We start from the raw sequence: 26,794 nt of genomic DNA on the forward strand, positions 1-26,794 counted from the left end.
AGGTAGAAACAAAGCGTTTTTTTCTGATGAAAAATGAGGATCTAATCTTCCTTTTGGTAGGTTCCATGTTTATATAGCCGTGGGTGGAAAAATGTGAAAAACATGAAAAATGTCCGCTACCGAGGTTTGACACCCAATGTCTTCCTGTGTCTCCCCCACCCGCAGTGGCGCTGAACAACCGAGTAACTCCAGCCGGCTTGAATAACGACGATGACAAAGCGTCGGGAGTGGCGGAGGCCAAGATTCCCGAAGGAGAGCTTTTGCTGCAGGTCAGTCCCGACGTAACGTAGCTAATGATACGTCGTCCTGGACCGACAACTTCCTCTCCGCTTGTGTTTTGTTATTCTTTTTTTTTGCTGACAAGTCCCCAAAAATCTATTTAGGTCACCGTCGGACGGCCGGGCCGGCCAGATCGTCGCGGTGGCTTTCCGCTCGACACATCTGGCGCCGTCTGCCGTGCACTCATGCGACAATAGCGTGGCGTTTGGTGCACAAGAACGGTCCGCATTGCTGGATGCCAGAAAAAAAAAAAATCTAATCTGCATCCGCACTAAAGCTCAGTGTTTGGAATCGCTTACAACGCTCCTGCATCTGTTCGCTCGCCGTACAGCCTGTCGGCCGCGAGGATTAGACCTCACTTTTCATTATTCATTCCACAAAGTTAGCCCAAAAGTACCCCCCCCCCTTTAAGAAAGTGAAAAAATACCGGGTGGGAAAACACTCCAAAAATGTGGAAAAAATGATGACAAAGGGGAAAAGTTGAAATTTGTGAGAAAAAAATGTGAAATATTTGGATAAAAAACAGATTTTTTTAAAAATAGCAAACATTTGAAAAAAAAATAGGAAAAATTTGATAAAAAGAAAAGAAAGAAGAGAGAAAAATCCTATTCTAACTAGGGGGGAAGAAGTTGAAATTTGTGAGAAAAAAATGTGAAATATTTGGATAAAACACATATTTTTTAAAAATAGCAAACATTTGAAAAAAAATTGGAAAAATTTGATAAAAAGAGAAGAAAGGAGAGAGAAAAATGATTTTCTAACGAGGGGGGAAGAAGTTGAAATTTGTGAGAAAGAAATGTGACATATTTGGATTAAAAAACAGATTTAAAAAAATGGCAAAAATGTGAAAAAAATTAGGAAAATTTGATAAAGAGAAAAAAAATCATATTCTAATGAGATGGAAAAGTTGAAATTTTGTGAGAAAGAAATGTGACCTATTTGGATTAAAAAAACAGATTTTAAAAAATGGCAAGAATGTGAAAATTTTTTGGAAAAATTTGGAAAATTAGGAAAAAAAATAGTATTCTAAATGTGAAATATTTGTATAAAATATGGGACAGCAAATTCACATTAGCACGTAATGATGTCATCAAATCTTACCTTGACACATTCCCACATAGTATCGCCATTTGCGAGCGAATATGAGGCTAAGAATACAGTATAGTGGCCTATCTGTGATAGCGTGGTGCGTTCAAGGACTGGCCAACAAAGTGGGACACTGAAACAGATCAACGTGGAGGACACTTTGCTTCGTGAAAAAATGGGTTTTGTAGTTAATTTGCTTGTTCATTTGAACATTTTATTTCCTGCCCCCCCGCCCGGCCCCCCAGGGGTGGAATGGCCCAAAGACTGTCTGGTGGTACGGTGGCACAAACAGATGACAGCAAACATCCGATCCGAAACAAGGTTTACGCCGTGCTCACTGACTCATATTGCTACTTTATAAAGGTCTACGTGCACCAGATCCAGGATCCAGGGTCCGGGGTCCTGGATCCAGGATGTCATGCTGGTTTTCTTCCTCTCTGGACTGGAACGTATGGTCGGACTGAGCCAAAACTCAACTGGCTGCCAGCTCGCTTTTCATCTGCCCGAGTCATTGATTTTCCAGTCCAGTTGCTCCCAATGTTGGCATTCCAGGAGGCCAAGGAAAACCTGATCCTGCTGTGGAGGTTTTCGTTATTGTGGAAAAGTCTACGGATTCTTCTGGCTCGCTCGTAATGAAATATGAAAGCTCATATGGAGAAACAGGCCGCATGGGGGGGGGGCTCTTTTCCTGCTCGCCCCCCTGCTTGATTTGTGAAGGCCATGGAGGTGTTTCTTTGGAGGAATATGGAATACTGGTCCTTCTGTCTGACGTTCATGGTGGTTAATTGGTTCCAAACCCGACCATGATAGATGAATAAATATTCGCCAAGTAGAATTCCTTCTTGATAGATGGAATATTTTTTAACACTATTCCAGACCACATTCCAGACATGAAATAACACCTTTACACTCCTATTACCCAATATAGTCCACATAATAGGAACCAATATAGACTCACATGCTTTAGCATTTGGAGACATTGTTCTTGTTCATGCCAGGACATGCCATGGCTGAGACATGCCATGGCTTTGACGGACGGACATGCCATGGTTGAGATGGACAAGACATGGCTGAGATGGACATGCCATGGCTGAGATGGACATGCCATGGCTGAGATGGACGTGCCATGGCTGAGACGTGCCATGGCTTTGACGGACGAACATGCCATGGTTGAGATGGACAAGACATGGCTGAGACGGACGTGCCATGGCTGAGATGTGCCATGGCTGAGACGTGCATGCCATGGCTGAGACGGACATGCCATGGCTGAGACGGACATGCCATGGCTGAGACGGACGTGCCATGGCTGAGACGGACGTGCCATGGCTGAGACGGACGTGCCATGGCTGAGACGGACATGCCATGGCTGAGACGTGCCATGGCTGAGACGGACATGCCATGGCTGAGACGGACATGCCATGGCTGAGACATGCCATGGCTGAGACATGCCATGGCTGAGACGGACAAGACATGGCTGAGACGTGCCATAGCTGAGACGTGCATGCCATGGCCGAGACGTGCATGCCATGGCCGAGACGTGCATGCCATGGCCGAGACGGACATGCCATGGCTGAGACGGACATGCCATGGCCGACCATGTGACCAATAAGTCTGACTTGTTCCCACTGAGGCACAGCCAGGACTTGTGGGGAATCCGGTTTGGTGGCTACAGGGTCTACTTTTTGCGGATGATGTGGTCCACATGCCATGTCTTTGGCTCTCGCCGGATCGTTTTGCAGCCGAGTGTGTAGTGGCTCGGAGTCCATGGTCTGATTCCGTGGTCTCGCGGCCTAGTCCAAGTCCTGAGCTGAATCCTATTGAGACCTTCATGCAGGCTTCATGCTGGAAAATCCTCCAATGTGGCTGAATGACAACAATCCTGGAAGAGACTCATTGCAAGTTAGCACAAACGCTTGATTGCAGTTGTTGCTGCACTTATTAGCGCTTTTTCACACAGGGACTTGGAGCTTTGGATTTGTTTTCCTCCCTTTCAGAATAAAAGGTTTCATTTCCACCTGCTTGTTGTGTTGTCATTGACTAATGTTTACATTTGGTTGATGAACTGAAACATTGAAGTCTGACAAAACCAGGAAACCAGGAAAAACCCCTTTTCCCACCACTGTGTATCTCCCATAGATATCGTTGAAGTTCACTGACTATTTGTTCTTCCCCTCAAGGCTCTCAACGGGTTCGTCCTGGTCATCACCGCCAGCGGAACCATCTTCTACTCCTCCCACACCATCCAGGACTACTTGGGCTTCCACCAGGTCATTGATCACTTTTCTGCTCAATCACACCCAAATAGGCGGTGGGGAACTGAGAAGGTTTTGGATGGACAGCTTGCGTGCAACATCTGCTGGAGGTTGCTCAGCATCCTGGGGTTCACACCCGGCATCCAAAAAAAGAAGATTAGCGATGTGACCTTTTCTGGTTTGGCCTTTTCTCTGAGTAGCAAGTCACAAGAGTTGAGAACACCCATCACTTATCTTGACCGACCACACGTTGGTTCTTCTCGCACGGCTACAAATATCCTGGAGACCACAGGAAGGGTTTGATTTAACAAAGTTGAAATGTGACATGAAGAGCAAGGAGTGAGGCTGACGTCCGTACGACGTATGGCGTACATCGCTTCTACCGAATATCAGCGTGGCAACGTTGCATCCGTTCATTTCTCAACGTCTCATATTGATGGGATCTCCATTGTTTCCCCAGACGGACGTCATGCACCAGAGCGTGTACGAGCTGGTCCACACGGAAGACCAGCAGGAGCTCAGAAGAAACTTGCACTGGGCGCTGAATCCGCCTCCTGCGGCGTCGTCCGCCATCAGCCAGGACTCACCTCAAGGTGCTTCGCCTCTTCTCAGCTTTTCACCGAAAATGGCGGCTTTCACTTCGCAACTAGGATGTCGTGGAAGAAGCTACGCCGTTAGCATCTTACATCTCACACAACCGCTACAATTACTACAACGCTAAGTACATACGTATAATATAATAATAGCGCTAAGCATGAGAGTGCTTCCCAGCATGCTTTGCGGTACATGCTTAGATGTTGGTAGATGTTTATGATTAAATATGAAGAGAAAAAAAGACAAAAAGAGAAAAAAAGAGGGGAAAAGTTGAAATTTGTGAGAAAAAAATTTGAAATATTTGGATAAAAAACATTTTTAAAAAATAGCAAACATTTGAAAAAAATTAGGAAAAATTTGATAAAAAGAGAAGAAAGGAGAGAGAAAAATGATTTTCTAACGAGGGGGGAAGAAGTTGAAATTTGTGAGAAAGAAATGTGAAATATTTGGATAAAAAAACAGATTTTAAAAAATTGCAAAAATGTGAAAAAAATTAGGAAAATTTGATAAAGAGAAATAAAATCATATTCTAATAAGATGGAAAAGTTGAAATTTTGTGAGAAAGAAATGTGACATATTTGGATTAAAAAACAGATTTAAAAAAATGGCAAGAATGTGAAAAAAATTAGGAAAAATTTGGAAAATTAGGAAAAAAAATATTATTCTAAATGTGAAATATTTGTATAAAATATGGGACAGCAAATTCACATTAGCACGTAATGATGTCATCAAATCTTACAAAAAAGTGACAAAGATTATTTTTAAGCAAGTGAAAAAGTACCGGGTGGGAAAACGTGACAAAAAAAATGTGAAAAAAAATGATGAAAAATTTTATAAAGAGAGGAAAAAAAAGAGAAAAAAGGTTGTATACTAATGAGGGGGGAAAAGTAGAAATTTTGTGAGAAAGAAATGTGAAATATTTGGATTAAAAAAAAAAAAACAGATGGCAAAAAAAATTGCAAAAATATGAAAAACCGAGGACAATTTTGATAAAGAGAGAAGAAAAGAGAAAAAATATCATATTCTAATGGGGGGAAAGGTTGAAATTTTGTGAGAAAGAAATGTGAAAAATTTTAATTAAAAAATGCAAAAATGTGAAAAAAAAATGAGGCAAAATTTGATAAAGAGAACAAAAAATCATATTCTAATGAGGGGGGAAAAGTAGAAATTTTGTGAGAAAGAAATGTGAAATATTTGGATAAAAAAAAAAACAGATGGCAAAAAAATTGCAAAAATATGAAAAACCGAGGACAATTTTGATAAAGAGAGAAGAAAAGAGAAAAAATATCATATTCTAATGGGGGGAAAGGTTGAAATTTTGTGAGAAAGAAATGTGAAAAATTTAAATTAAAAAATGCAAAAATGTGGAGAAAAAAAAATGAGGCAAAATTTGATAAAGAGAACAAAAAATCATATTCTAATGAGGGGGAAAAAGTTGAAATTTTGTGAGAAAGAAATGTGAAATATTTGGATAAAAAAAAAAACAGATGGCAAAAAAATTGCAAAAATATGACAAACGGAGGACAATTTTGATAAAGAGAGAAGAAAAGAGAAAAAATATCATATTCTAATAGGGGGAAAGGTTGAAATTTTGTGAGAAAGAAATGTGAAATATTTGGATTAAAAAAAAACAGATGGCAAAAAAATTGCAAAAATATGAAAAACCGAGGACAATTTTGATAAAGAGAGAAGAAAAGAGAAAAAATATCATATTCTAATGGGGGGAAAGGTTGAAATTTTGTGAGAAAGAAATGTGAAAAATTTAAATTAAAAAATGCAAAAATGTGAAAAAAATGAGGCAAAATTTGATTTAAAAAAATTTTGAAAAACAGATTTAAAAAAAAAATAGCAAACAATTGAAAAAAATAGGAACAATTTGATAAAAAGAAAAGAAAGGAGAGAAAAAAAATCATATTCTAATGAGTGGCAAAAAGTTGAAATTTTGTGAGAAAGAAATGTGAAATATTTGGATAAAAAAACAGCTTTAAAAAAATGGCAAAAATGTGAAAAAAAGAGCAAAGCGTGAAGTTGAAACACACATCAGTTTCAGTGCTTCAGAATCAGGCGGTTGAGAAGAACCCACAGTTCTTGGTCATGAAGCCCTAAGACAGGTCCTCAGGTCGGGTCACATGACCCTGTAATCTCCGGCAGGGGCTTATGAGGTGAAGTGGCCCCCGTCTGTATTTTGGTTTTAAGACGCTTACGCCTGTGCCTTGCTTTTTAGCTCCGGTATGAGTCGGGAAATATCGTGGCCACGACCCCCGACTCCGGCACTCTTCGGAAGGCTGCAGGCTGCACTTAGACCAGAAAGCAACAGCAGTCGGTGCAGATTTTGGGGGGAGATTACGAGGGCATCTTACGGGGGGGGAAAAATTGTGATCTTCTGAGTAAAAACATATTTTTTAGAACATTAAACATTAAAGAGAAAAGCTGTGTATTATTATGAGAGACAAAGAAAACCTTGAAATGGTTGAATCAGGGGTGTCCAAGGTGCGGCCCGCTGCTGTTTTTAACCCAACGATAACAAGTGGCGATTTTATGACAATAAGATCATATTATGAGGAAAAATACTGGCTAAAAAAGGTTGTGGAAAAGGTTTGAATGTGACAAAAATTAATAATAATAATAAGTTCCTCTGCATTCCCAGAGATGGAACCCGACAGCAGCTCGTCCTTGGTCACCTACAACCCCGAACAGCTCCCTCCAGAGAACTCGTCCTTCCTGGAGAGAAGCTTCGTGTGCCGCTTCCGCTGCCTCCTGGATAACTCGTCTGGCTTCCTGGTAGGTTTGATTTTGGGAGGATTCCCAGTCCAAAAGGTTTCAGCGGGAAGATCTTTCCACCCTGGCTCTCCTTTGCAGGCTCTGAACTTCCAAGGCAGGCTAAAGTTTCTACACGGACAGAACCAGCGTCAGGAAAACGGAGGAAAGGCGCCGCCGCAGCTCGCCCTGTTTGCCATCGCCACTCCTCTGCAGCCTCCATCCATCCTGGAGATCAGGACCAAGAACATGATCTTCCGAACCAAGCACAAGTTGGACTTCACGCCGTTGGCCTGTGATGCAAAGTACGCTTTGGAATTTCGTCTGTGGCACCTCGGTTTCGGCCATTTATACATGCATTATGATATATTTACCCCCCCCCCCCCCCCCCCCACACCCCCCAAGGGGGTTTGCTACGTTGTTGTTTCATAATTGCATCATAAATGCCCATTGTTGTCGTTTCTGTACAAGTACATGTATTAGCACTCGAGGCACCTGGTCTCTGAGGGCCCCCCAAGTAGGGCTTTACTGGACTGGCATTTTGCTGGGGGGAGTCATCTGGAGTGTTTGTGTCTTTAGGGGGAAAATCGTCCTGGGCTACACTGAGGCAGAACTCCGGGTACGAGGATCCGGGTACCAGTTCATCCACGCCGCAGATATGCTGTACTGTGCAGAGAACCATGTCAGAAGTAAGTTCGTCTTAAATTACATAACTTTTTATAAAGACCCGAGACCTGACCTGGACTCGTGACCAAAGACTTGAGACCAAGTCTCACCCCACCAAGACTTGACACTAGACTTGGACTTGTGACCAGAGACATGACCAAGTCTCACCCAACAAAGACTCAAAGACTTGAGACTTGTCTTGAGGTCATGACTAAAGACTTGAGACCTGACCAAGTCTCACCCCACAGAGACTTGAGACTTGTCTTGAGGTCATGACTAAAGACCTGACCAAGTCTCACCCCACCAAGACTTGAGACTTGTCTTGAGGTCATGACTAAAGACTTGAGACCTGACCAAGTCTCACCCCACCAAGACTTGAGACTTGTCTTGAGGTCATGACTAAAGACTTGAGACCTGACCAAGTCTCACCCCACAGAGACTTGAGACTTGTCTTGAGGTCATGACTAAAGACCTGACCAAGTCTCACCCCACAAAGACTTGAGACTAGACTTGGACTTGTGACCAGAGACATGACCAAGTCTCACACCACCAAGACTTGAGACTAGACTTGGACTTGTGACCAAAGACATGACCAAGTCTCGCTATACCAAGACTTGAGACTTGTCTTGAGGTTATGACTAAAGACTCAAAACCTGACCAAGTCTCACTCCACCAAGACTTGAAGCTTGACTTGGACTCGTGACCAAAGACTTAAGAACCAATGACCCATGATCATATATTATTCTAGAGTAGTTTTGAATGTGGTCCTGTTAAAAAGTTTAGGAGTCCTGGTCCAGCCCAGTCAGAGATTTAATACAGCTTTTGCTAGTAATCCCCTGGGATTACGCAGCAGATTGAGTAAAGCTGTAGAGCTGCCAGAGAAGAAAATGGGAGGGGGGGGGGGGCGTAAGCGCAACATCGCAGATAACTCAGAGCTAACACATCATGAGGACAAATACCAAACAGATATGCCCCCCCCCCCCCAGCACAGTTCAAGGGTCAGTGTACTGGAAGTCACCATGGCAAACAAAGAAACAAACACCGGGATTAGCACGACAGGACACCGCCCCCACTGATATGGCCCCCACTGATATGGCCCCCACTGATGGCCAACCTTTCTGTTGCAGTGATGAAGACTGGCGAGAGTGGACTGACCGTCTTCAGGCTGCTCACCAAGGAGAACCGCTGGAAGTGGGTGCAGGCCAACGCTCGGCTGGTCTACAAAAACGGCAAACCGGACTACATCATCGCCACCCAGAGGCCACTTTTGTACGTTTCAGAGGTGTCACTCAAAAGGAAACACGCTATTCATAAAGTGTCACATGTGACGAGATGTACGAAAAATGGAACCGTGACCTCATAGAACATTTGGTTTACCGATTTCACCTTGGGTGTTCGGACAATAATCCACTTCTCTTTTCCGTAGGGATGAAGAAGGAGGAGAACATTTGCGTAAACGCTCCATGCATCTACCGTTCACGTACGCGACAGGCGAGGCTTTGCTCTACCAGTCCAACCATCCCATCGCGGGCTTCAGAGACGGCGTTTCTGAGAAGAACAGCAGCAAGTCCAAGAAAAGCCGGACCGACCGGCTGCTCAGGGATGGCCTGGATCCAGGCTCGCTTCTCGGGGCCCTCATGAGCCAGGATGAGTCGGTGTACGTCTGCCAGGCCGCGCTGGAGCCCAAAATGTCCTTTCATAGCAGCTTCTTCGGAGACCAAATGGGCTTCTCCGAGTCCAAGCCCTCCAGCCTGCACAGAACCTGGGACACGCCGAGTAACGGCGGCGTGGATCCAAGTATCACGGAACCAGGAACCAGCTTTGACCCGCTACTTGCGACCCTCGACTCCCTGTCCCTGGAGGGCCAAGGGGTTGTGGACGCAGAGGATGGCGGCTGTTCAAACGGGGAGCTGTTTGGAGCTCTGGAGGGTCTGGGGTTGAGCGCTGAGGATTTGGAGCTTCTCCTGTTGGACGAGCGGATGATCCGAGTCGAGATGGACCCAGAACGTGTGCCCACCTTGGACGACCTGCTCACAAATGACGAAATTCTTTCATACATCTACGACTCCATTGAAGGAAAGACTGATCCTGCGGACCAGGGAGGTCAGGTGCCCCCCTGCAGTCCCTCGGCGAGAGCGACGACGGTGTCGGTACCGGAAAGCACGCTCGCCTCCGAAGCTAATGTGAAAATGCAGTTCCCTCACCACAAGCCTCCTCCGTTGGGGAAGGCTCCCATAGTCCAGTTGTCCCAGCAGATGCAGAAGCACCTCAGCATGTGCCCGGCTAAGGCGGTCCACCACTGGGGCCAGCAGAGCGAGCATTTAGCCAACACGGTAGTCAACGGAGACCTGCTGGGGCACCCTGAACCTGCCCCCAATGGACAATGGTCGGCCCAGGACATTCTCTTGAATGCGGGGATCGAAATGGAACAGACGGTTTTCAATGGCAAGACCTCGGAGCTGGACGGGGAGCTTCATCAGCAGCATCCGAGCTACCTTCAGAACCAGCAGCAGAACCAGGTCTCGCAGCAGTGCCATGCCAAACAGAAGGCAAGCAACCTCAACGGACTGTGCAGCATTCCCGGCACGGAGCAGTCGGCTGTCAAATCTCAATGGCAGGACTTTGGCTTTGGCGAGGATCTGGATTCCTGCCTGGAGAACAGCCAAAAACCCCTTGCAGACACCTCCTTGGATTCCTGCTTGGATTACGCCATGCCTGACCTTGACAATTCGGATTACCCTATTAACGGTGGCGGTTTGTTCGGGAGCGGCTCGCTCCAGCACAGGGCGGAGTCGGTGGTTTCGTCTTTCCAGGGGATTACCCACAAGCGGCAGCAGGAGCCCATCTCCGTTCCTTTGGCTCAGGTCATTTCCAGCCTGTCCCAGTGTCCGCCCCCCAACGCCTCGCTGGAGCAGATCCTGGCGGTGGGAAAACCCTGTCGGCAGCTGGACCATTACGGCATCGTGACCTCAGACGTGCCTCATGATGCCAAGGTAAGGAATCGCAGACATACCAGAAAGCGTCCTTATTGGTACTCCGTCCTAATCGGAATTGTCCGTGTTTCCTGCAGTACTACGATATTTTAAATGTACCACAACTGTTCTAAGTAACGTGACGTAACGTCAGATCAAAAGAAACTGATTCAGTCTTTCGGATGACGGCCATCATAACTTTATCGAAACAAAAAAGTACTGTTGTTGGCTGGCAGAGGCCATTTCCTGTCCATCCTACGGTCACCTACGGCCGCAGACGTGTTGTCATGTCAATCAATCTCTACGGCGCTTGGGTTCGTTCATACGCCTTTGTGTGTCGTCCGTACGGCAAACGTGTCTTTTGTACGTTTTTCTGGTTTTGGGTACATTTTGTATTTTTTGATAACGAGAATCTGAAAACGCCGCTGGGGTCCCTGACCACCAGGCCAAAAGGTCATGTGACCACCAGGCCAAAAAGGTATGTGTGCAAATGGGAGAGTTGTTTGGAGCCCTTTTGTTAACTGACAACAGTATATATCACCGTTCATCAGCAAGGTTTTGTTGCAGGGCGTAGACAGGTTGCTGAGAAAGTGGGCGCTTGGTGCTTCAATCTGCGTATTTCACTTTTTAGCGGGTGTAACAAGGTAAAACAATAAGTATTCCGTTCTTGGGATGAAGTATTTCCATCTTATTTGAAGGTACCAAACCCGCTTTGGTCGACCAGTGAAACACACGATGTCACTTCCTGTCTTCTGTTTGCTGCGCAGATGGAGAACGGCTGCATCCTGAGCACCGCTTACCCGCCCGGGTGCGCCGTGCCCAACGGGAACGGGGCGGCGCCCCCCGCCGTCCAGATGCCGTGCCCCGACACGCTGTCTGGCCTCCCCGACCCGCCCGCCACCGGCTTCTACCTCTGAGCGGCTGGCCCGAGCACGAACGAACGGCCAGAGACACACGATGAGCGGACCAGCCTTATTACATGCAGATCGGACCACAAACACGGAATAACACATTTTTTTATCTTTCTTTGGACATTTTCCATGTTTTCAGCGAGGAAGGTGGAACGTGGTTTTATCATAAGAGTCCTTTGTTTACTTGTAATGCAGTCCAGATGCTCACTATGTCCTACAAATAGATCTTCAGCCAGGAAATGATGGTGACGACAAATTCAGGGTTTTCTTCCACATAGTGAAGGAGTGGCAGATGAGCCAATAAGGGGGAGGGGCTTCAACTAAGAGGGGCGGGGCTTTATCTGCGCTTCATGAATGTACAGACACTCAAGCGGGGGAAAAAAGGAAATTTAGCGCAAGGTACAACTTTTACTTTATGTGTAACTCCTGTCAAATATTCCCACCGGCCACTTCATTAGGTACACCTGCACAGGCCAACGATTCCATCCGCTACGAAAAATGTGTCTTTATAGATATAATAATGCTCACTTTTGATGTTTGTGTTTGGGGTTTGCGGTGCAGCTTTGGCCCTCGGTCACGGTTAGCGTTGGGCGAAGGACCTTAAAAACGGTATCGTTGCTAGCTACGTCAATGACCTTCAAGTACGTACTCCATCCTGAAAACCGCCCTTAAACGCAACACGCCGCTTGGGACCGTACCTGAAAGACGCATCTCGTCAGAGCATAATGGCGCAACTGTCACGATTGGGCTTCAGTTCTTAGTTTGCCCTTTTTCCTGAGTTCCTAGTTGCCCTTATTTTGTAATAACTTCCTGTGTTGCTCTGTTCCGTCTTCAGTTGCTTTCCATTATCTCTGCATAGCAACGTTAAATATATTTTGACCTGCAATTGGGTCGTCATCTCTGCATCCTGGGGTCGAACCGTAAAGCTCTCAAGCCGGAATGTGACAGAATGACTCGACCCTCTCCAAGGTTCCACAAACCCCGGCTCCCGTGCCAAGCTGCGTGACGGCCCAGATTCCACATAATGGAAAACAACTGAAGACAGAACACAGCAACACAGGAAGTTAATACAAAATAAGGGCAAAAAGGGTAAAACCCAATCGTGACGGCAACCCCGGTAACGTTTGCAACAGTCGGTCATCTGACAGTAGCGGAGGGGTTAGCATTTTTGAACGACAAAGGTCATGACTTGATGAAAGGTCGTTCTCAAGGAGAAAGATCCTCACTTTGTCGCAAGGACACAAGCGGGATGCAGGATTCAAACTGCGAATCTTTGGGTTACTGATTAGCTGCTGGTGCCTAAAACCCAAAGTCCTGGTGGCACACCGCCCTTAGCTTGACATGCTAACTACGTATTTGGAACTTTTGAAGTTACTTGACTGGATCGTGTATGCGGATTTGCACCAGCGTGTCACGGTCCAAACGTCCCACCCAACAAACAATCTTCTTAGCGGCGGTACCGTTGCGTCAAGTCGTCAAAAGTGAGCATGGTTTTCGGTGAAGACGCACTTTTTGTCTTCTTTGCTCCGTCACGCAACAAGAATGTAGCGCTTCACGCCGTTTCCTTGTTGAACGCTGGTCCACTACGGGATCCTAGGAAAGAAAAACGAGGCTTTGGACAAAATTCCTGCACTTTATTCCGAGCAGCTCTGGAGTCACGGACGCGGAGGTGAAGTGGGGCGGGGGGCAAACCAACCCTGATTGTTTCTTTTGTTTTGTGTTGATTTCTGAAGCGATCGATCGAAGCGACGGTCCCCACGACGCACTTGGGTACAATGGTCTTCATCGTCCCCCCGTTGAAGTGTACCCCATGACCACGTAGAGATGTTTGTTTTTGACGATGCGGATCAGCGTTAACTGATTTCGGGGCCCATGTCGGAGGGCTGGGGAGCCAGCGTTTGAAAGCATTTAAAGCGGCCGACTTGGAGGGGCGGGGGGAATTCCTTTCGGGTAGAGGAGGGGGAGTGAAGAATGAAGGGGGTCACCATGCATTTTCTTGAAAGACCACGACCAAGGTGGAACGCAATGAGCTGATTGTTCTGATTTGGACACCATTGGTCCCACAAGAACCGACTGAAGAATCTGATCTGGGGTCAGACTGCGGCCGTGGTGAAAGCTCGGTTGACGTTCTTTTAGTCCCTTTTAAAGATAAACGATACGGTCAAAGACTTCATGTTGCCTTTTTAAAACAAAAACAACAATAAAACACGCTACCGTTCATGATGATAACTTCATCATTACAGATTTTTATAACACTTTTAGCAAGCATTTTTACGCTCCCCGGGGGGACCGCCCCCTCCCGACGCAATGGCTGCCCAGGGATCGGAGTCGTTGCTGGTTGGGGGATTATTGTTAGGAATATTGTTACTGCTGATTGGAGGTCGTAGAGGCAAAAGGGGGTGCAGTACTGGGGGCCACGCGGTCAGGACAGGGAAAGACCTGGGTTGGACTCTGGGTACTCCGGTTTCCTCCCCCATTCCAAAAACATGCTAGGTTAATTCATTCGTAAGGCGTAAGGCGGGGTACACCCTGGACTGGTGGCCAGCCAATCCCAGGGCACATATAGACAAACAACCATTCACACTCACATTCATACCTATGGACAATTTGGAGTCGCCAATTAACCTAGCATGTTTTTGGAATGTGGGAGGAAACCGGAGTACCCGGAGAAAACCCACGCATGCACGGGGAGAACATGCAAACTCCACACAGAGATGCCCGAGGGTGGGATTGAACCCTGGTCTCCTAGCTGTGAGATCTGCGCGCTAACCCCTAGACCACCGTGCCGCCCGCTAGGTTAATTGGCCACTCCAAATTGTCCATAGGTATGAATGGTTGTTTGTCTATATGTGCCCTGTGATTGGCCGCCCACCGGTCCAGGGTGGACCCCGCCTCTCACGCTAAGACAGCTGGTGTAGGCTCCAGCATACCCCAACCCCAGTGAGGATAAGCGGCATAGAAAATGAATGGCTGGATGGAAAATGGGGTGCAGTACTTGGATGCAATCAGCAGGGGTCTCAGCTACTTTCCCGTCTGGAGAAGGACAGCATGCCCCCCCCCCCCCCCCCCACAACCCCCAATCCAGCTATGCTATAAAACAATACCTGTGCGGGAAAAAGGCCACTGTTGCAATATTTGCCATGAAAAATGAATATGATAATAATACTCCACAATCATTGGCCCATACTACAGTAATCCCTCGCCGGCTTCAAAACAAAACATCGGACAAATCCTGAGGCTGTCACCTCTGTTATAAACGTCAACAAAGTACCCATTTGCTGTTTTTGATCATCAAAAAGTCCGGGGATATCATCGGAAATCTCGAGTCACTTAGAAAGTATTCCTGTTTCTAAATAAGGAATCCTAACATGCGGACATTCCCTCATCCCAGTCAGGTCAGGAACCAATTAACGGCCATGAACGAGGGATTACTGTAGCTGATGGTGAAAGGGGAAGGGGGGGGGGTAGTATAAACCAGGCATCTACTACAAAGATTGTATCAATCTTGGCGTTTTCGCACTCGTCTCCTAGTTTCACCAAGCAAGCGACTTGTGGGCGGGGCTTAAGAGGAAGAGAAAAACCAAATGTGAGGATTCCGTGGAGATCCCTGCAGGACGGACACAGTTGTGAATGTTTCTTATTCCTACTTTTAAAATCTTTTATTTGTGGTTGTTTTGAAAGAAAACGGCCGTGACGATGCGAGGCGACGAGAGGAGGAGCAGGAGGAGTAGGAGGAGACGCTGAAAAGAGATTTTTCCATTTGTCATGTCAGTACTCGTGCTATGAATACCGTTCTTGTTGTCTGTTTTATGTGAAACACGCGTGTCGTTCAGATGGACGTCCTTCTCTCTCGTTTTTTTTTTTTTTTCTACAGCAGAAGTGTTTGCTCTATTTAATGTGACTTGTTGACGATGTGAAGACGTGTCGTGTACATACATCCAAATGCAGCATCGACAATGACAGGCGTGTACATACCGTAGTTTTGCCGTCACTACTGTAGCTCCATGCACTGTTTTGGCAAACAACACTTGTCCCTTTTTTCTTTCTCTCTTTCTTTGTTGTTCTTTTGGTTTTGGGATAAAAAAGACGTGTAAATAGTGCTGATCACCAGAACAACACACTGGACACGACGACAGCCTGGAAACGGTGCCATACTGCTGAGTCTTCTAACGTGTAGGCGATGAAACACGCGGGGAGGGAAGGTGGACACGCTAAGGACGGGGTCGGGTGTTTTCGGTGGGCAGGTTTGTCCTACGTGCTTCTTTCCTTCTTGCTAATACATAAAAGATCTCAGTGATCACGTTGTGGGGGGAGGGAGGGGGGGGGGGGGGGGGGGCAAAGAAACACACCAACATGTCGCGGGGCGCCCTGCAACCTTTTGTCAGTGACGACTTACCTGTGGAGCCCCAACACGTGACGGTGCTTTGTGTAGCATTTTAACATCAATAAATCATTGCCACATCACCTTCACGACTTTCATTGACGGCGCCGCTGGCACCCTTGGACGGGAATGGGGAGGGCTGCCTCGTGGGCACGAATCGGAACGCCCATCACCAAAGCTGTGGCTCGTACGATGGCGGCCTGCGGCCTGGTGTGAAACCCTAACCCTAGTTGGAAACCGAAACCCTAGTGGGAAACCCTAACACTAGTTGGAAACCCTAACACTAGTTGGAAACCCTAACCCTAGTGGGAAACCCTAACCCTAGTTAAAAACCCTAACCCTAGTTGGAAATCCTAGCCCTAGTGGGAAACCCTAACCCTAGTTAAAAACCCTAACCCTAGTTGGAAATCCTAGCCCTAGTGGGAAACCCTAACCCTAGTTGGAAGCCCTAACCCTAGTTGGAAGCCCTAATCCCCCCCAATTTCAAACCCTGGTGTGAAACCCTAACCCTAGTTGGAAACCGAAACCCTAGTTGGAAACCCTAACCCTAGTGGGAAACCCTAACCCTAGTTAAAAATCCTAGCCCTAGTGGGAAACCCTAACCCTAGTTAAAAACCCTAACCCTAGTTGGAAATCCTATCCCTAGTGGGAAACCCTAACCCTAGTTGGAAGCCCTAACCCTAGTTGGAAGCCCTAACCCTAGTTGGAAGCCCTAATCCCCCCCAATTTCAAACCCTGGTGTGAAACCCTAACCCTAGTTGGAAACCTTAACCCGAGTTGGAAACCCTAACCCTCGTGGGAAACCCTAACCCTAGTTGGAAGCCCTAACCCTAGTGGGAAACCCTAACCCCCCCAATTTCAAACCCTGGTGTGAACCCCAAATCCTAGTTGGAAACCGTAACCCCAATTTCAAACCCTAGTTGAAAACCCCAATCCCCAAATTCAAACCCTAGTGGAAAACCCTAACCCGAGTTGGAAACCCTAACCCCCAATTTCAAACCCCAGTTTGAAACCCTAACCCCGATTACAAACCCTACTGTGAAACCCTAGCCCTCGTTGGAAACCCTAACCCCCAATTTCAAACCCTGGTGTGAAACCCTAACCCGAGTTGGAAACCATAACCCCAATTTCAAACTCTAGTTGAAAACCCCAATCCCCAATTTCAAACACTAGTGGGAAACCCTAACGCTAGTGGGAAACCCCAACCCCCACATTTCAAACCCTGGTGTGAAACCCTAACCCCGATTTCAAACCCTAGTTGAAAACCCCAATTTCAAATCCTAGTGTAAAACCCTAACCCTAGTTGGAAACCCCAACCCCCAATTTCAAACCCTGGTGTGAAACCCTAACCCGAGTTGGAAACTCCAATCCCCCGATTTCAAACCCTAGTGTGAAGCTCTAACCCTAGTTGGAAACCCCGACCCCCAATTCTTAAGTGACGTTAAACATCTTTCTCAGACAGACATGAACATTTAATGACATTTCCAACAAAGTTTGGATGCTTGGTACAAGCTATTGACTCACCATGCTAGCTGCTCTTGATGCTCCTGTCGCCATCGTCCTTGTCCTCGTCCTTAGTTCCTTGAACAGAAGATTCATTTAGCCGGTTTAGCTGCTTCAATTGTTTTAACAGGTTTAGCCGCCTGTATTGTTAATTTGCAGTTAGCAAGCAGCTCACACAGTTAGCCAGTTTGCGAATGAGATTGACAATGGTCTACAGCCAATCATGACGTAGAACACAATGGGCGGGTTCTCCCTGAGCCAATACTGTTGTGACTCTTGCCTGTTGTAGTTCCTAATATGTTGCCTGTTGTGGCTCAGGCCAGCTGGAGCCGTACACGGCTTCAACATGAGTATACAGCACCCTCTACCGGCAGCAGTTGTAAATACAATAACATACAACACCAAAGACGCTGTGTTGGGCAGGTTACTTTAAAAAATTAGTGATAGTTACTAGTAACTTCTAAAAAAAAAGTAACTGAGCTACTAACTGAGTTACTCCACTACAAAAGCAACGACACCAGTAAAAGTAAATATTCCCCCCACAGCAAAGACGGGTACCATTACAGAGGTTTCCATTTATTGCAGTCGACGGGGTTTCTGTGGGTTTGAGTTGCTCACACAAGACGTGGAACAAAGTATTTTTTCGGGGACATAATGTACATTTTACCTTTGACTTCAACGAAGTTAAAGTAGTGTCTGTAATTCCATTTGGCAAACGCTGTTTGAACGTGCTCCAAACACCCACCCACCCAAGTTTTCTGATTGGCTGAAGACGCAACCTTACTAAATTTTAGTCAATCCTCATTGCTTATGTGCTCCTAAACACCCGCCTACCTAAGTTCTCTGATTGGCTGAAAATGCAACCTTTCTAATCCTTAGCCAATCCTCGCTGCTGATGTGGTCTAAACACCCGCCCACCCAAGTTTTCTGATTGGCTAAAGACGCAACCTTTCTAAACCTTTGCCAGTCCTCGTTGCTTATGTGCTCTAAACAACCGTCCACCCAAGTTCTCTGATTGGCTGAAAACACAATCTTACTATTGCTTATGAGCTCAAACACCCGCCTACTTAAGTTCTCTGATTGGCTGAAGACGCAACCTTTCTAAACCTCAGCCAATCCTCGTTGCTAATGTGTTCTAAACACCTGCTTACCTAAGTTCTCCGATTGGCTGAAAACGCAACCTTTCTAACCCTTAACCAATCCTCGCTGCTTATGTGATCTTAAACACCCGCCCACCTGAGTTCTCTGATTGGCTGAAAACGCAACCGTTCTAAAGCTTAGCCGATCCTCATTGCTTATGTGCTGTAAACACCCGCCCACTTAAATTCTCTGATTGGCTGAAGACACAATCGTACTAAACCTTAGCCAATCCTCATTGCTTATGTGCTCAAAACACCCGCCTACCCAAGTTCTCTGATTGGCCGAAGACGCAAACACTGCCGTTCAGTGAGAGAGCTTGATTTTGTATTTTAGTTTTCTTGTTAAATTCCATTTTAGAATGCTATATTTGATTGAAACGTCACCCGATCCAACACCTTCATCCTCTAGCCAGCAAACAGCCCCCTTTGAGGGCCAGTCTTCGGTTTTTAAGCCTTTATTTAAACAATATTCCAGCCAGTCTTCCATAAAACAGATTTTTTTGAATTGAGAACAGTAAATATAATTGTTTACATATTGAATTGTTCTTCCAGACGCTGACCTGCATGAGAAGCTCATGCACCTCCATGGTCCTGTTCAAGAACTCCGACAGATTGGGGTGTTTGCACCTTGATATAAAATAGTTTAGCTTTTAGCAGACATGGAGAGAAGGATGTCCATCAACAGTCCTTTTATTGTAAACAAACAACCGTAAACAACAGTTCATGTTGGAGAGTAGAGCCGCTACTGGAGAGGTGGCTCGGGCATCCATCTTCCCGGACACCTGGTGAGGTGTTCCAGGCATGTTGGCGAGCCCGGACCTCCCCGACGAAGACACCCGCCACCTGGATAGATGTCTTGATCACAATAAACGGATGCGGTAGTTAGAATAGAAAACATCGTGAGCCAATAAAAAAGACGCAGGACCCAGACGGCTGCATGATGATAATCCAGAGGAAGTGGGGGGGCTTACCTGCAAGGGGGGCCATGAGGATGCTGCCTGGGGGAGCGCTGCGGAGGCTTCCCCTCGACAATGGGGACGACTCGTGTTTGAAAGGATTTAGCACACGTCGCTGACACCCGGCTTGGAGGCGCCGGTGCGGACGTCTTAAGAACATGCTAGCTTCCGCCGTGGGGCGGCTAATATTTGAGAATGGGAAAAGTGCGTCAGAGGAGATGAGCGGAAGGCGGTGGCGAGTCCGTGCGGATGAGGAGCGGGTCGGCAGCCACGCATCCGCGGGACTGGGAGAGAAAGCAAGGCGACATATGGAGGCGGTGGCGTTAGGGGCACAGTGCGTCAATACCTGCAGGGGTGAGGACCAGCGCCTGGAGGAGGTCCGACAGGGACACGATCCCTCTCACCACATCCTCCATGTCCACCAACACCAAACGGTGGACCTGGTCAAGCCACCACACGTGCATGCAGCGTTACTGCTCAACTTGGGCTCACGTTTCCTTCAGGCCATCTAGTTTGCCGCCTAAACGGGCGTACTGCGTTTACGACGCCCTTTTCTCGGAAAAGAAAAAGCTTCCAACCTCAGCCCCGGCGATGCGGTCGATGATGGCCTCTAGAGTTTCGTGGGGGTAACATTTGAGCACGCCCTCCTTCCAGCAGGCTCGGGAGGAGACCGCCTCCCTCATGGTCATGTTCAGGTTGTTGTAGTTCTTCTGGGCCGCCAGGTTCTTCAACGCAAACACACAATGAGCCGCGGTCGCCTCGCCGGCCGTCGATACCGATGGAGGACGTTGACACTTACAATGACGTCGAACCTGGAGTAGAGCGCCACCACTTTACCTGAAGAAGAAAGAAGACTAATTAGCGGAGGCGGCAGACGACCACCACGCATCTCAGCAGACACCGTGGAAGACCACCTTGCTCGTTGACGACAGGCAGAGCAGACACTCGACGCTCCACAAAGATGCTCAGAGCGTCGTAGACCGACGCCGATTCTTGCACCGTCGCGATCTCTTTGAAGGTACCGATGGCCAGCTCACGGATCTGCTTCTGCAGGAACCACGGCTTGGGAATCATGGAGCCCTGATGGAGGCGATGGGAGAAGAACTTCTACCAGCTTATTGTCATCCATGCAGGTCATTGTACTCTCAGGGCATCTAGACCGTTCATCTTGCCCTGGAAGACCTTGGGCCTCTCATGCCAGCAGGATCCATCACTTCATCACAAAGACTCGATAGGACAGCTGTAGTCTAAGCTCCTGTCCTATCAAGTCTTTGAGGGTCAAGTGATGAAACCTGCCGGAATGGGAGGCAAAGATCTTGTTTGGGACAACCCGAGGGGTCCAGTTGTCATCCCCTCTGAGGTATGTAGATAGGACATCTCTCATCAAGAGCTGTCCTATCAAGTCATTGAGGGTCAAGTGATGAAACCTGCCAGAATGAGATCTGTCAGATCTCATTTGGGACAACCCGAGGAGTCCAGTTGTCATCCCCTCTGAGCCAGATAGGACAGCTCTCTTCAAGAGCTCTCTTCAAGAGCTGTCCTATCAAGTCTTTGAGGGTCAAGTGATGAATCCTGCCGGAATGAGAGGCAAAGATCTTGTTTGGGACAACCCGAGGGGTCCAGTTGTCATCCCCTCTGAGGTATGTAGATAGGACATCTCTCATCAAGAGCTGTCCTATCAAGTCATTGAGGGTCAAGTGATGAAACCTGCTAGAATGAGATCTGTCAGATCTCGTTTGGGACAACCCGAGGAGTCCAGTTATCATCCCCTCTGAGCCAGATAGGACAGCTCTTGATGAGAGCTGTCCTATCTAGTCTTTGAGGGTCAAGTGATGAAACCTGTCGGAATGGGAGGCCAGGATATCGTTTGGGACAACCCGAGGAGTCCAGTTGTCATCCCCTCTGAGCTAGATAGGACAGCTCTTGATGAGAGCTGTCCTATCAAGTCTTTGAGGGTCAAGTGATGAAACCTTCCGGAATGGGAGGACAAGCATCGTTTGGGACAACCCGAGGAGTCCAGTTGTCATCCCCTCTGAGCCAGATAGGACAGCTCTCTTCAAGAGCTCTCTTCAAGAGCTGTCCTATCAAGTCTTTGAGGGTCAAGTGATGAAACCTGCCGGAATGGAAGGCCAAGCATCGTTTGGGACAACCCGAGGAGTCCAGTTGTCATCCCCTCTGAGCTTGATAGTACAGTTCTTGATGACAGCTCTCATCAAGAGCTGTCCTATCAAGTCTTTGAGGGTCAAGTGATAAAACCTGCCGGACTGAGAGGCCAAGATCTCGTTTCAACAACGTGAGAAATCCCACAGGAGCGCTGAGGAACATCAGTGGTGTTTACTTACAAATATGTGCAGGAACTTGAGGATGCGTTTGTGCGTCAGGATGTGCAGGACGTTTCCCGACGCCGGGTCGATGACGGGCAGTCGGTGGATTTTGTTCTTCAGCAGCGAGTAAATGGCATCGAAGAGACTGCGGGGACGAAAGCATGCCACTGAAAGCCACGTCCAAAAACTTGGTCTGAAGGGTCACCCCCAGCCAGACGGGGTCCCTACCTGGCCCCCGGGGCGATGCTGATGAGGCGGTCGGTGGAGTACTGAAGATAGATCTCTGGCATCGGAAAGGAGAAAGACGCCAACATGAGAATGGAAGCTACAACGACATAGTTGTGTCATGCGGGTACATGCCTCGCCACGTCTCGATCTTGTGTTCTTCCAGCTCGTAGATCTGAACCTGAAGGACACGTAGACATCATCATCTTCGTCATTCTACCCGCCATGTTTTTCCCAACCCCCCCAAACCAGGCGGCTCACCAGAGGAGACTTGTAGTAGCGATGAAGAATGTTGATGAAGTCAGTGATGGTCAGCATGCCTGCACACAAACGCCATGCAAACCAACTAACTCCAAACTAACTCATCAGAAGAAAGCTGATATCTTCTAAAAAGATCAATCATGGATCCAAGATGAGAAGTATTTCTACAGAAGCTCGTCCTACCGGGTGCCTTCCAAATGTTCCAAAAGGAGGAAAGTGCGTCTCACCAACAAAACTCTTCCGCTTGCTGTCCCAAAGTGGTGCTGCTCTCACGCCGTTGGCCACCAGGGCGAAGAACGCCTTCTTTACCTGCACAGGAACACACAAAGCCAACATCCAATACCTGCAAGCTGTCCTATCTAGTCAGACTACACATCATCTATCTAGTCTTTAGGCATGACCTCAGGAAGCCTGTACTGATGACGCCAAATGTCTTCTCAGACAACATGAACTGATAGGACAGCTCAGCTCAGACTAGAGCTGTCCTATCTAGTCAGACTAAACATCAGCAGACGAGCTCTGTCCTATCTAGTCTTTAAGCATGACCTGATGAAGCCTGTTCTGAGGTCAAATGTCTTCTCAGACAACATGAACTGATAGGACAGCTCAGCTCAGACTAGAGCTGTCCTATCTAGTCAGACTAAACATCAGCAGATGAGATCTGTCCTATCTAGTCTTTAAGCATGACCTGATGAGCCCAAATGTCTTCTCAGACAACATGAACTGATAGGACGGCTCAGCTCAGCCTAGAGCTGTCCTATCTAGTCAGACTAGACATCAGCAGATGAGATCTGTCCTATCTAGTCTTTAAGCATGACCTGATGATGCCTGTACTGATGAGGTCAAATGTCTTCTCAGACAACATGAACTGATAGGACAGCTCTAGGCTGAGCTGTTTAGTCAGACTAAACATCAGCAGAGGAGATCTGTCCTATCTAGTCTTTAAGCATGACCTGATGAAGCCTGTTCTGAGGTCAAATGTCTTCTCAGACAACATGAACTGATAGGACAGCTCAGCTCAGACTAGAGCTGTCCTATCTAGTCAGACTAAACATCAGCGGACGAGCTCTGTCCTATCTAGTCTTTAAGCATGACATGATGAGGCCAAATGTCTTCTCAGACAACATGAACTGATAGGACAGCTCAGCTCAGCATAGAGCTGTCCTATCTAGTCAGACTAGACATCAGCAGATGAGAGCTGTCCTATCTAGTCTTTAAGCATGACCTGATGAAGCCTGTTCAGATGAGGCCAAATTCCTTCTCAGACAACATGAACTGATAGGACAGCTCAGCTCAGCTCAGCATAGAGCTGTCCTATCTAGTCAGACTAGACATCAGCAGATGAGAGCTGTCCTATCTAGTCTTTAAGCATGACCAGATGAAGCCTGTTCTGATGACGCCAAATGTCTTCTCAGACAACATGAACTGATAGGACAGCTCAGCTCAGACTAGAGCTGTCCTATCTTGTCAGACTAGACATCAGCAGATGAGATCTGTCCTATCTAGTCTTTAAGCATGACCTGATGAGGCCAAATGTCTTCTCAGACAACATGAACTGATAGGTCAGCTCAGCTCAGCATAGAGCTGTCCTATCTAGTCAGACTAGACATCAGCAGATGAGAGCTGTCCTATCTAGTCTTTAAGCATGACCTGATGAAGCCTGTACTGATGACGCCAAATGTCTTCTCAGACAACATGAACTGATAGGACAGCTCAGCTCAGCCTAGAGCTGTCCTATCTAGTCAGACTAGACATCAGCAGATGAGATCTGTCCTATCTAGTCTTTAAGCATGACCAGATTAAGACTGTTCTGATGAGGCCAAATGTCTTCTCAGACAACATGAACTGACCTAGAGCTGTCCTATCTTGTCAGACTAGCTAATTACTGTTAGCGTTTCAACTGATGACTGCTCGGATGAGAGGCCAAACGTCTTCTAAGACAACGTGGACTGGACAGCTCAGCTCAGCCTAGATCTGTCCTATCTAGTCTTTAAGCCAAATACAGTCCAGTTGCATGGATTGAATGCTCTGAGAACCAAGGACCCGGATAGAGCAGCGATGTCCTGGAACAAGCATGGCGGCATCAAGAACCAAGACGTCCAGCACCTGCAGGGTGGTGTCAAAGATGACCAGCTTGGAGCTGGTGGGAATGGCGTCGTAGCAGCTGTGGTGCTTCATGAAGTTCATGTAAATGAAGGCGTCTCGCTCCAGGCCTGCAGGGGGCGCTTGGACACCCGTTGATGGGGGGCCAGCGGCTAGGAGAGAACACACAGATGAGGGTGCTGGTTTGAAACCAGCCTGAAGTCTTCATTACCTCCAGTCGCCATGAAGGCACTGTCCCTCTCGTCTTCGTCCTCGTCCTCGTCCAGCTCCATCTCAAATAATGCCACCTGGGACAGGGGGCAAGCACATTTGGCCAAATCATTAGAAACACCATCCTGCATACTAAATACCAGTACCAGTGCCCGGGGGCCAGGGGGCCGGAGGGAGGAGATCTGCAGGAAGTGCTCTCTGACACCAAACGTCCACCCCGCCCCCACCCCCCCCCCACGCTGACTTGCACCAAGCCAGGCATATTCGCTGTTTTGCTTGCTGTGCTTTTACGCCCCAAACTTGTCCCCCCTTGGGACAGCTGTTGTCACCACATGTCTATTTTTGGGACCCCCCTAACTGACGGGCCCTTGGAATTGTCCTAAAACCCGTGGGCCCCCCCCCCCCCACCTGTCTTGGCAGACTTCCACGATGCTGCAGCTCCAGTACTGGCTGTCCTGATTGTGTCGGCGTACACAAGGCAGGACAGGAATCCTAGGATCCGTGCCTTGATCCTCTTGGGCCTGGTCTTAACCGGGAGAGTCCAAACACCCCCCCGTCACTACGAACTCTTGACAACCTGACCGGGATCGGCTGTCAGTGATGAAAAGCTGAGTTGGGTCTCAAATGCCAGTCCGGTACACAACTTTCACCACTTGACCCGGGGGGGTCCGCATGGGAAACACCAACACCCACCAGTACTTTTCAGTGTGGATAATTCTACTGGGATCTGGACTCCTCTGCAATGGGAGACTTGATTCTGCCTTGATGACTCTTGCAAGAACTGATTGAGGTTCTTGGGATCAGGAACACTAACAGTCTATGCATACCTCAACTAGAAGCCCAACCAGACAAGGTCTCACCTCTGCAAGATGGTCCATGTTTGGGTGGTCTAGCTGGTTTGCAAGTGTGCCAACGCCTCACACCCTCGACCCACGGTGCGCCGGACACATCTGGAAGGTTGGTAGTTCCCCAGGTTGGTGAAGGAGAAGAAGAAGAAGAGTTTGAACCAACCGAGCCCGACAGTCTGGGCAAGGCTGAGGTCTAAATCTGGATGGAGCGGTTGGGAGGTCTGCGGAATTCACTGCAAAATAAGGGGAGGTGAGAACAGGGAAAGGGGAGGGGGCTAAGCTAAAAACAGGCAGGACATGAACACATTAGGAGAACTTACAGGCTCGTGCAAGGGATTGGATTGCACTGAAGGAATTTTGCTTTAAATCCAAGAAAGCCCCCGCTTTAGGCTAGCATTTCCATGTCAACAATATGCAAAGTAACGTGGATATACTTAGTAGCTAGTAGCTAGTGTACAGCTGGTGTTATTAGCATAGCTTTACCTTCCATCATTGTGATGTCATGTTTAAAAAGAATTCCTACACGCACTGACATTCTGAAGAGCTGTTCATTTACTGGTGGTAGTGATATCATGGTCTGGGGCTGCACGAGTGCTGCCACAACTGTGGAGCAGCTATTCATAAACAAATGTAAAAAAAAAAAAAAAGAATTCCTACACGTACTGTGACATTCTGAAGAGCTGTTCCATCAGTGGTGGTTGTCTGGGGCTGCACGAGTGCTGCCGGAATTGTGGAGCAGCGGTTCATAAAAAAAAAAAATCCTACACGTACTGTGACATTCTGAAAAGATTTCATTTACTGGTGGTAGTGATATCATGGTCTGGGGCTGCACGAGTGCTGCCACAACTGTGGAGCAGCTATTCATAAAAAAATAAAAAATAAAAAAGAATTCCAACACGTACTGTGACATTCTGAAGAGCTGTTCCATCAGCGGTGGTTGTCTGGGGCTGCACGAGTGCTGCCACAACTGTGGAGCAGCTATTCATAAAAAAATGTAAAAAAAAAAAAAAAAGAATTCCAACACGTACTGTGACATTCTGAAGAGCTGTTCCATCAGAGGTGGTGGTCTGGGGCTGCATGAGTGCTGCCAGAATTGTGGAGCAACGGTTCATGAAAAAAAAATCCTACACGTACTGTGACATTCTGAAGAGCTGTTCATCAGTGGTGGTTGTCTGGGGCTGCACGAGTGCTGACAGAATTGTGGAGCGGCGGTTCATAAACCAAAAAAAAAAAGAATTCCTACACGCACTATGACATTCTGAAGAGCTGTTCCATCAGAGGTGGTGGTCTGGGGCTGCACGAGTGCTGACAGAATTGTGGAGCGGCG

The 26,794-nt window shown here is 47.4% G+C and overlaps 2 protein-coding genes and 1 long non-coding RNA gene across 9 annotated transcripts in view; 1 reads left to right on the forward strand and 2 right to left on the reverse strand.

The window, feature by feature from the left end:
- Window positions 1-15,385, forward strand: part of LOC131136295 (aryl hydrocarbon receptor-like) — a 34,337-nt gene extending 18,952 nt beyond the window's left edge. The window contains exons 3-11 of the mRNA XM_058082984.1: window positions 166-269; window positions 3,543-3,632; window positions 4,078-4,210; window positions 6,859-6,992; window positions 7,071-7,273; window positions 7,548-7,657; window positions 8,762-8,903; window positions 9,061-10,627; window positions 11,374-15,385. Coding sequence (XP_057938967.1) covers window positions 166-269; window positions 3,543-3,632; window positions 4,078-4,210; window positions 6,859-6,992; window positions 7,071-7,273; window positions 7,548-7,657; window positions 8,762-8,903; window positions 9,061-10,627; window positions 11,374-11,523 — 2,633 coding nt within the window. The 3' untranslated portion in view covers window positions 11,524-15,385. The remainder of the gene's footprint in view (window positions 1-165; window positions 270-3,542; window positions 3,633-4,077; window positions 4,211-6,858; window positions 6,993-7,070; window positions 7,274-7,547; window positions 7,658-8,761; window positions 8,904-9,060; window positions 10,628-11,373) is intronic.
- The window catches only part of LOC131136298 (uncharacterized), a 42,671-nt gene extending 24,507 nt beyond the window's left edge, over window positions 1-18,164 (reverse strand). The window contains exons 1-2 of the long non-coding RNA XR_009131724.1: window positions 18,069-18,164; window positions 17,423-17,479 (exon numbers count right to left, since the gene is read on the reverse strand). This is a non-coding gene — a long non-coding RNA (uncharacterized LOC131136298). The remainder of the gene's footprint in view (window positions 1-17,422; window positions 17,480-18,068) is intronic.
- A 1,055-nt stretch (window positions 18,165-19,219) lies between these two features.
- prkag3b (protein kinase, AMP-activated, gamma 3b non-catalytic subunit) lies at window positions 19,220-26,789 on the reverse strand. 7 transcript variants are annotated; one of them, XM_058082376.1, is made up of 15 exons: window positions 26,602-26,788; window positions 25,480-25,700; window positions 24,621-24,696; window positions 24,413-24,561; window positions 22,534-22,615; window positions 22,307-22,365; window positions 22,181-22,226; window positions 22,049-22,103; window positions 21,839-21,965; window positions 20,411-20,576; window positions 20,296-20,333; window positions 20,075-20,221; window positions 19,843-19,936; window positions 19,512-19,780; window positions 19,220-19,395 (listed from the first exon to the last, which is right to left on the reverse strand). In XM_058082376.1, the coding sequence occupies exons 2-14, from the start codon at window positions 25,495-25,497 to the stop codon at window positions 19,647-19,649; spliced, it is 1,191 nt and encodes a 396-aa protein (XP_057938359.1). In that variant the 5' UTR covers window positions 25,498-25,700; window positions 26,602-26,788; the 3' UTR covers window positions 19,220-19,395; window positions 19,512-19,646. The 7 variants fall into 7 exon arrangements, with proteins under 7 accessions (XP_057938359.1, XP_057938358.1, XP_057938357.1 ...); XM_058082375.1 differs by having other exon boundaries at window positions 26,370-26,788; XM_058082374.1 differs by having other exon boundaries at window positions 26,131-26,788.
- Window positions 26,790-26,794: the final 5 nt, after the last annotated feature.

This window comes from Doryrhamphus excisus, chromosome 9 (genome assembly GCF_030265055.1).
Source record: "Doryrhamphus excisus isolate RoL2022-K1 chromosome 9, RoL_Dexc_1.0, whole genome shotgun sequence".
Lineage (NCBI taxonomy): Eukaryota > Metazoa > Chordata > Actinopteri > Syngnathiformes > Syngnathidae > Doryrhamphus > Doryrhamphus excisus.

Bases quoted from the DNA above. Each gene is read 5' to 3' on its own strand.
- prkag3b (XM_058082376.1), bottom strand. The intron at 22,616-24,412 runs GTGCTGGACGTC...GTTCCTGTGCAG, and splicing joins TCTTTGACACCACCCTGCAG to GTAAAGAAGGCGTTCTTCGC. The intron at 21,966-22,048 runs GTAGGGACCCCG...TCGTCCCCGCAG, and splicing joins AGCATCGCCCCGGGGGCCAG to TCTCTTCGATGCCATTTACT.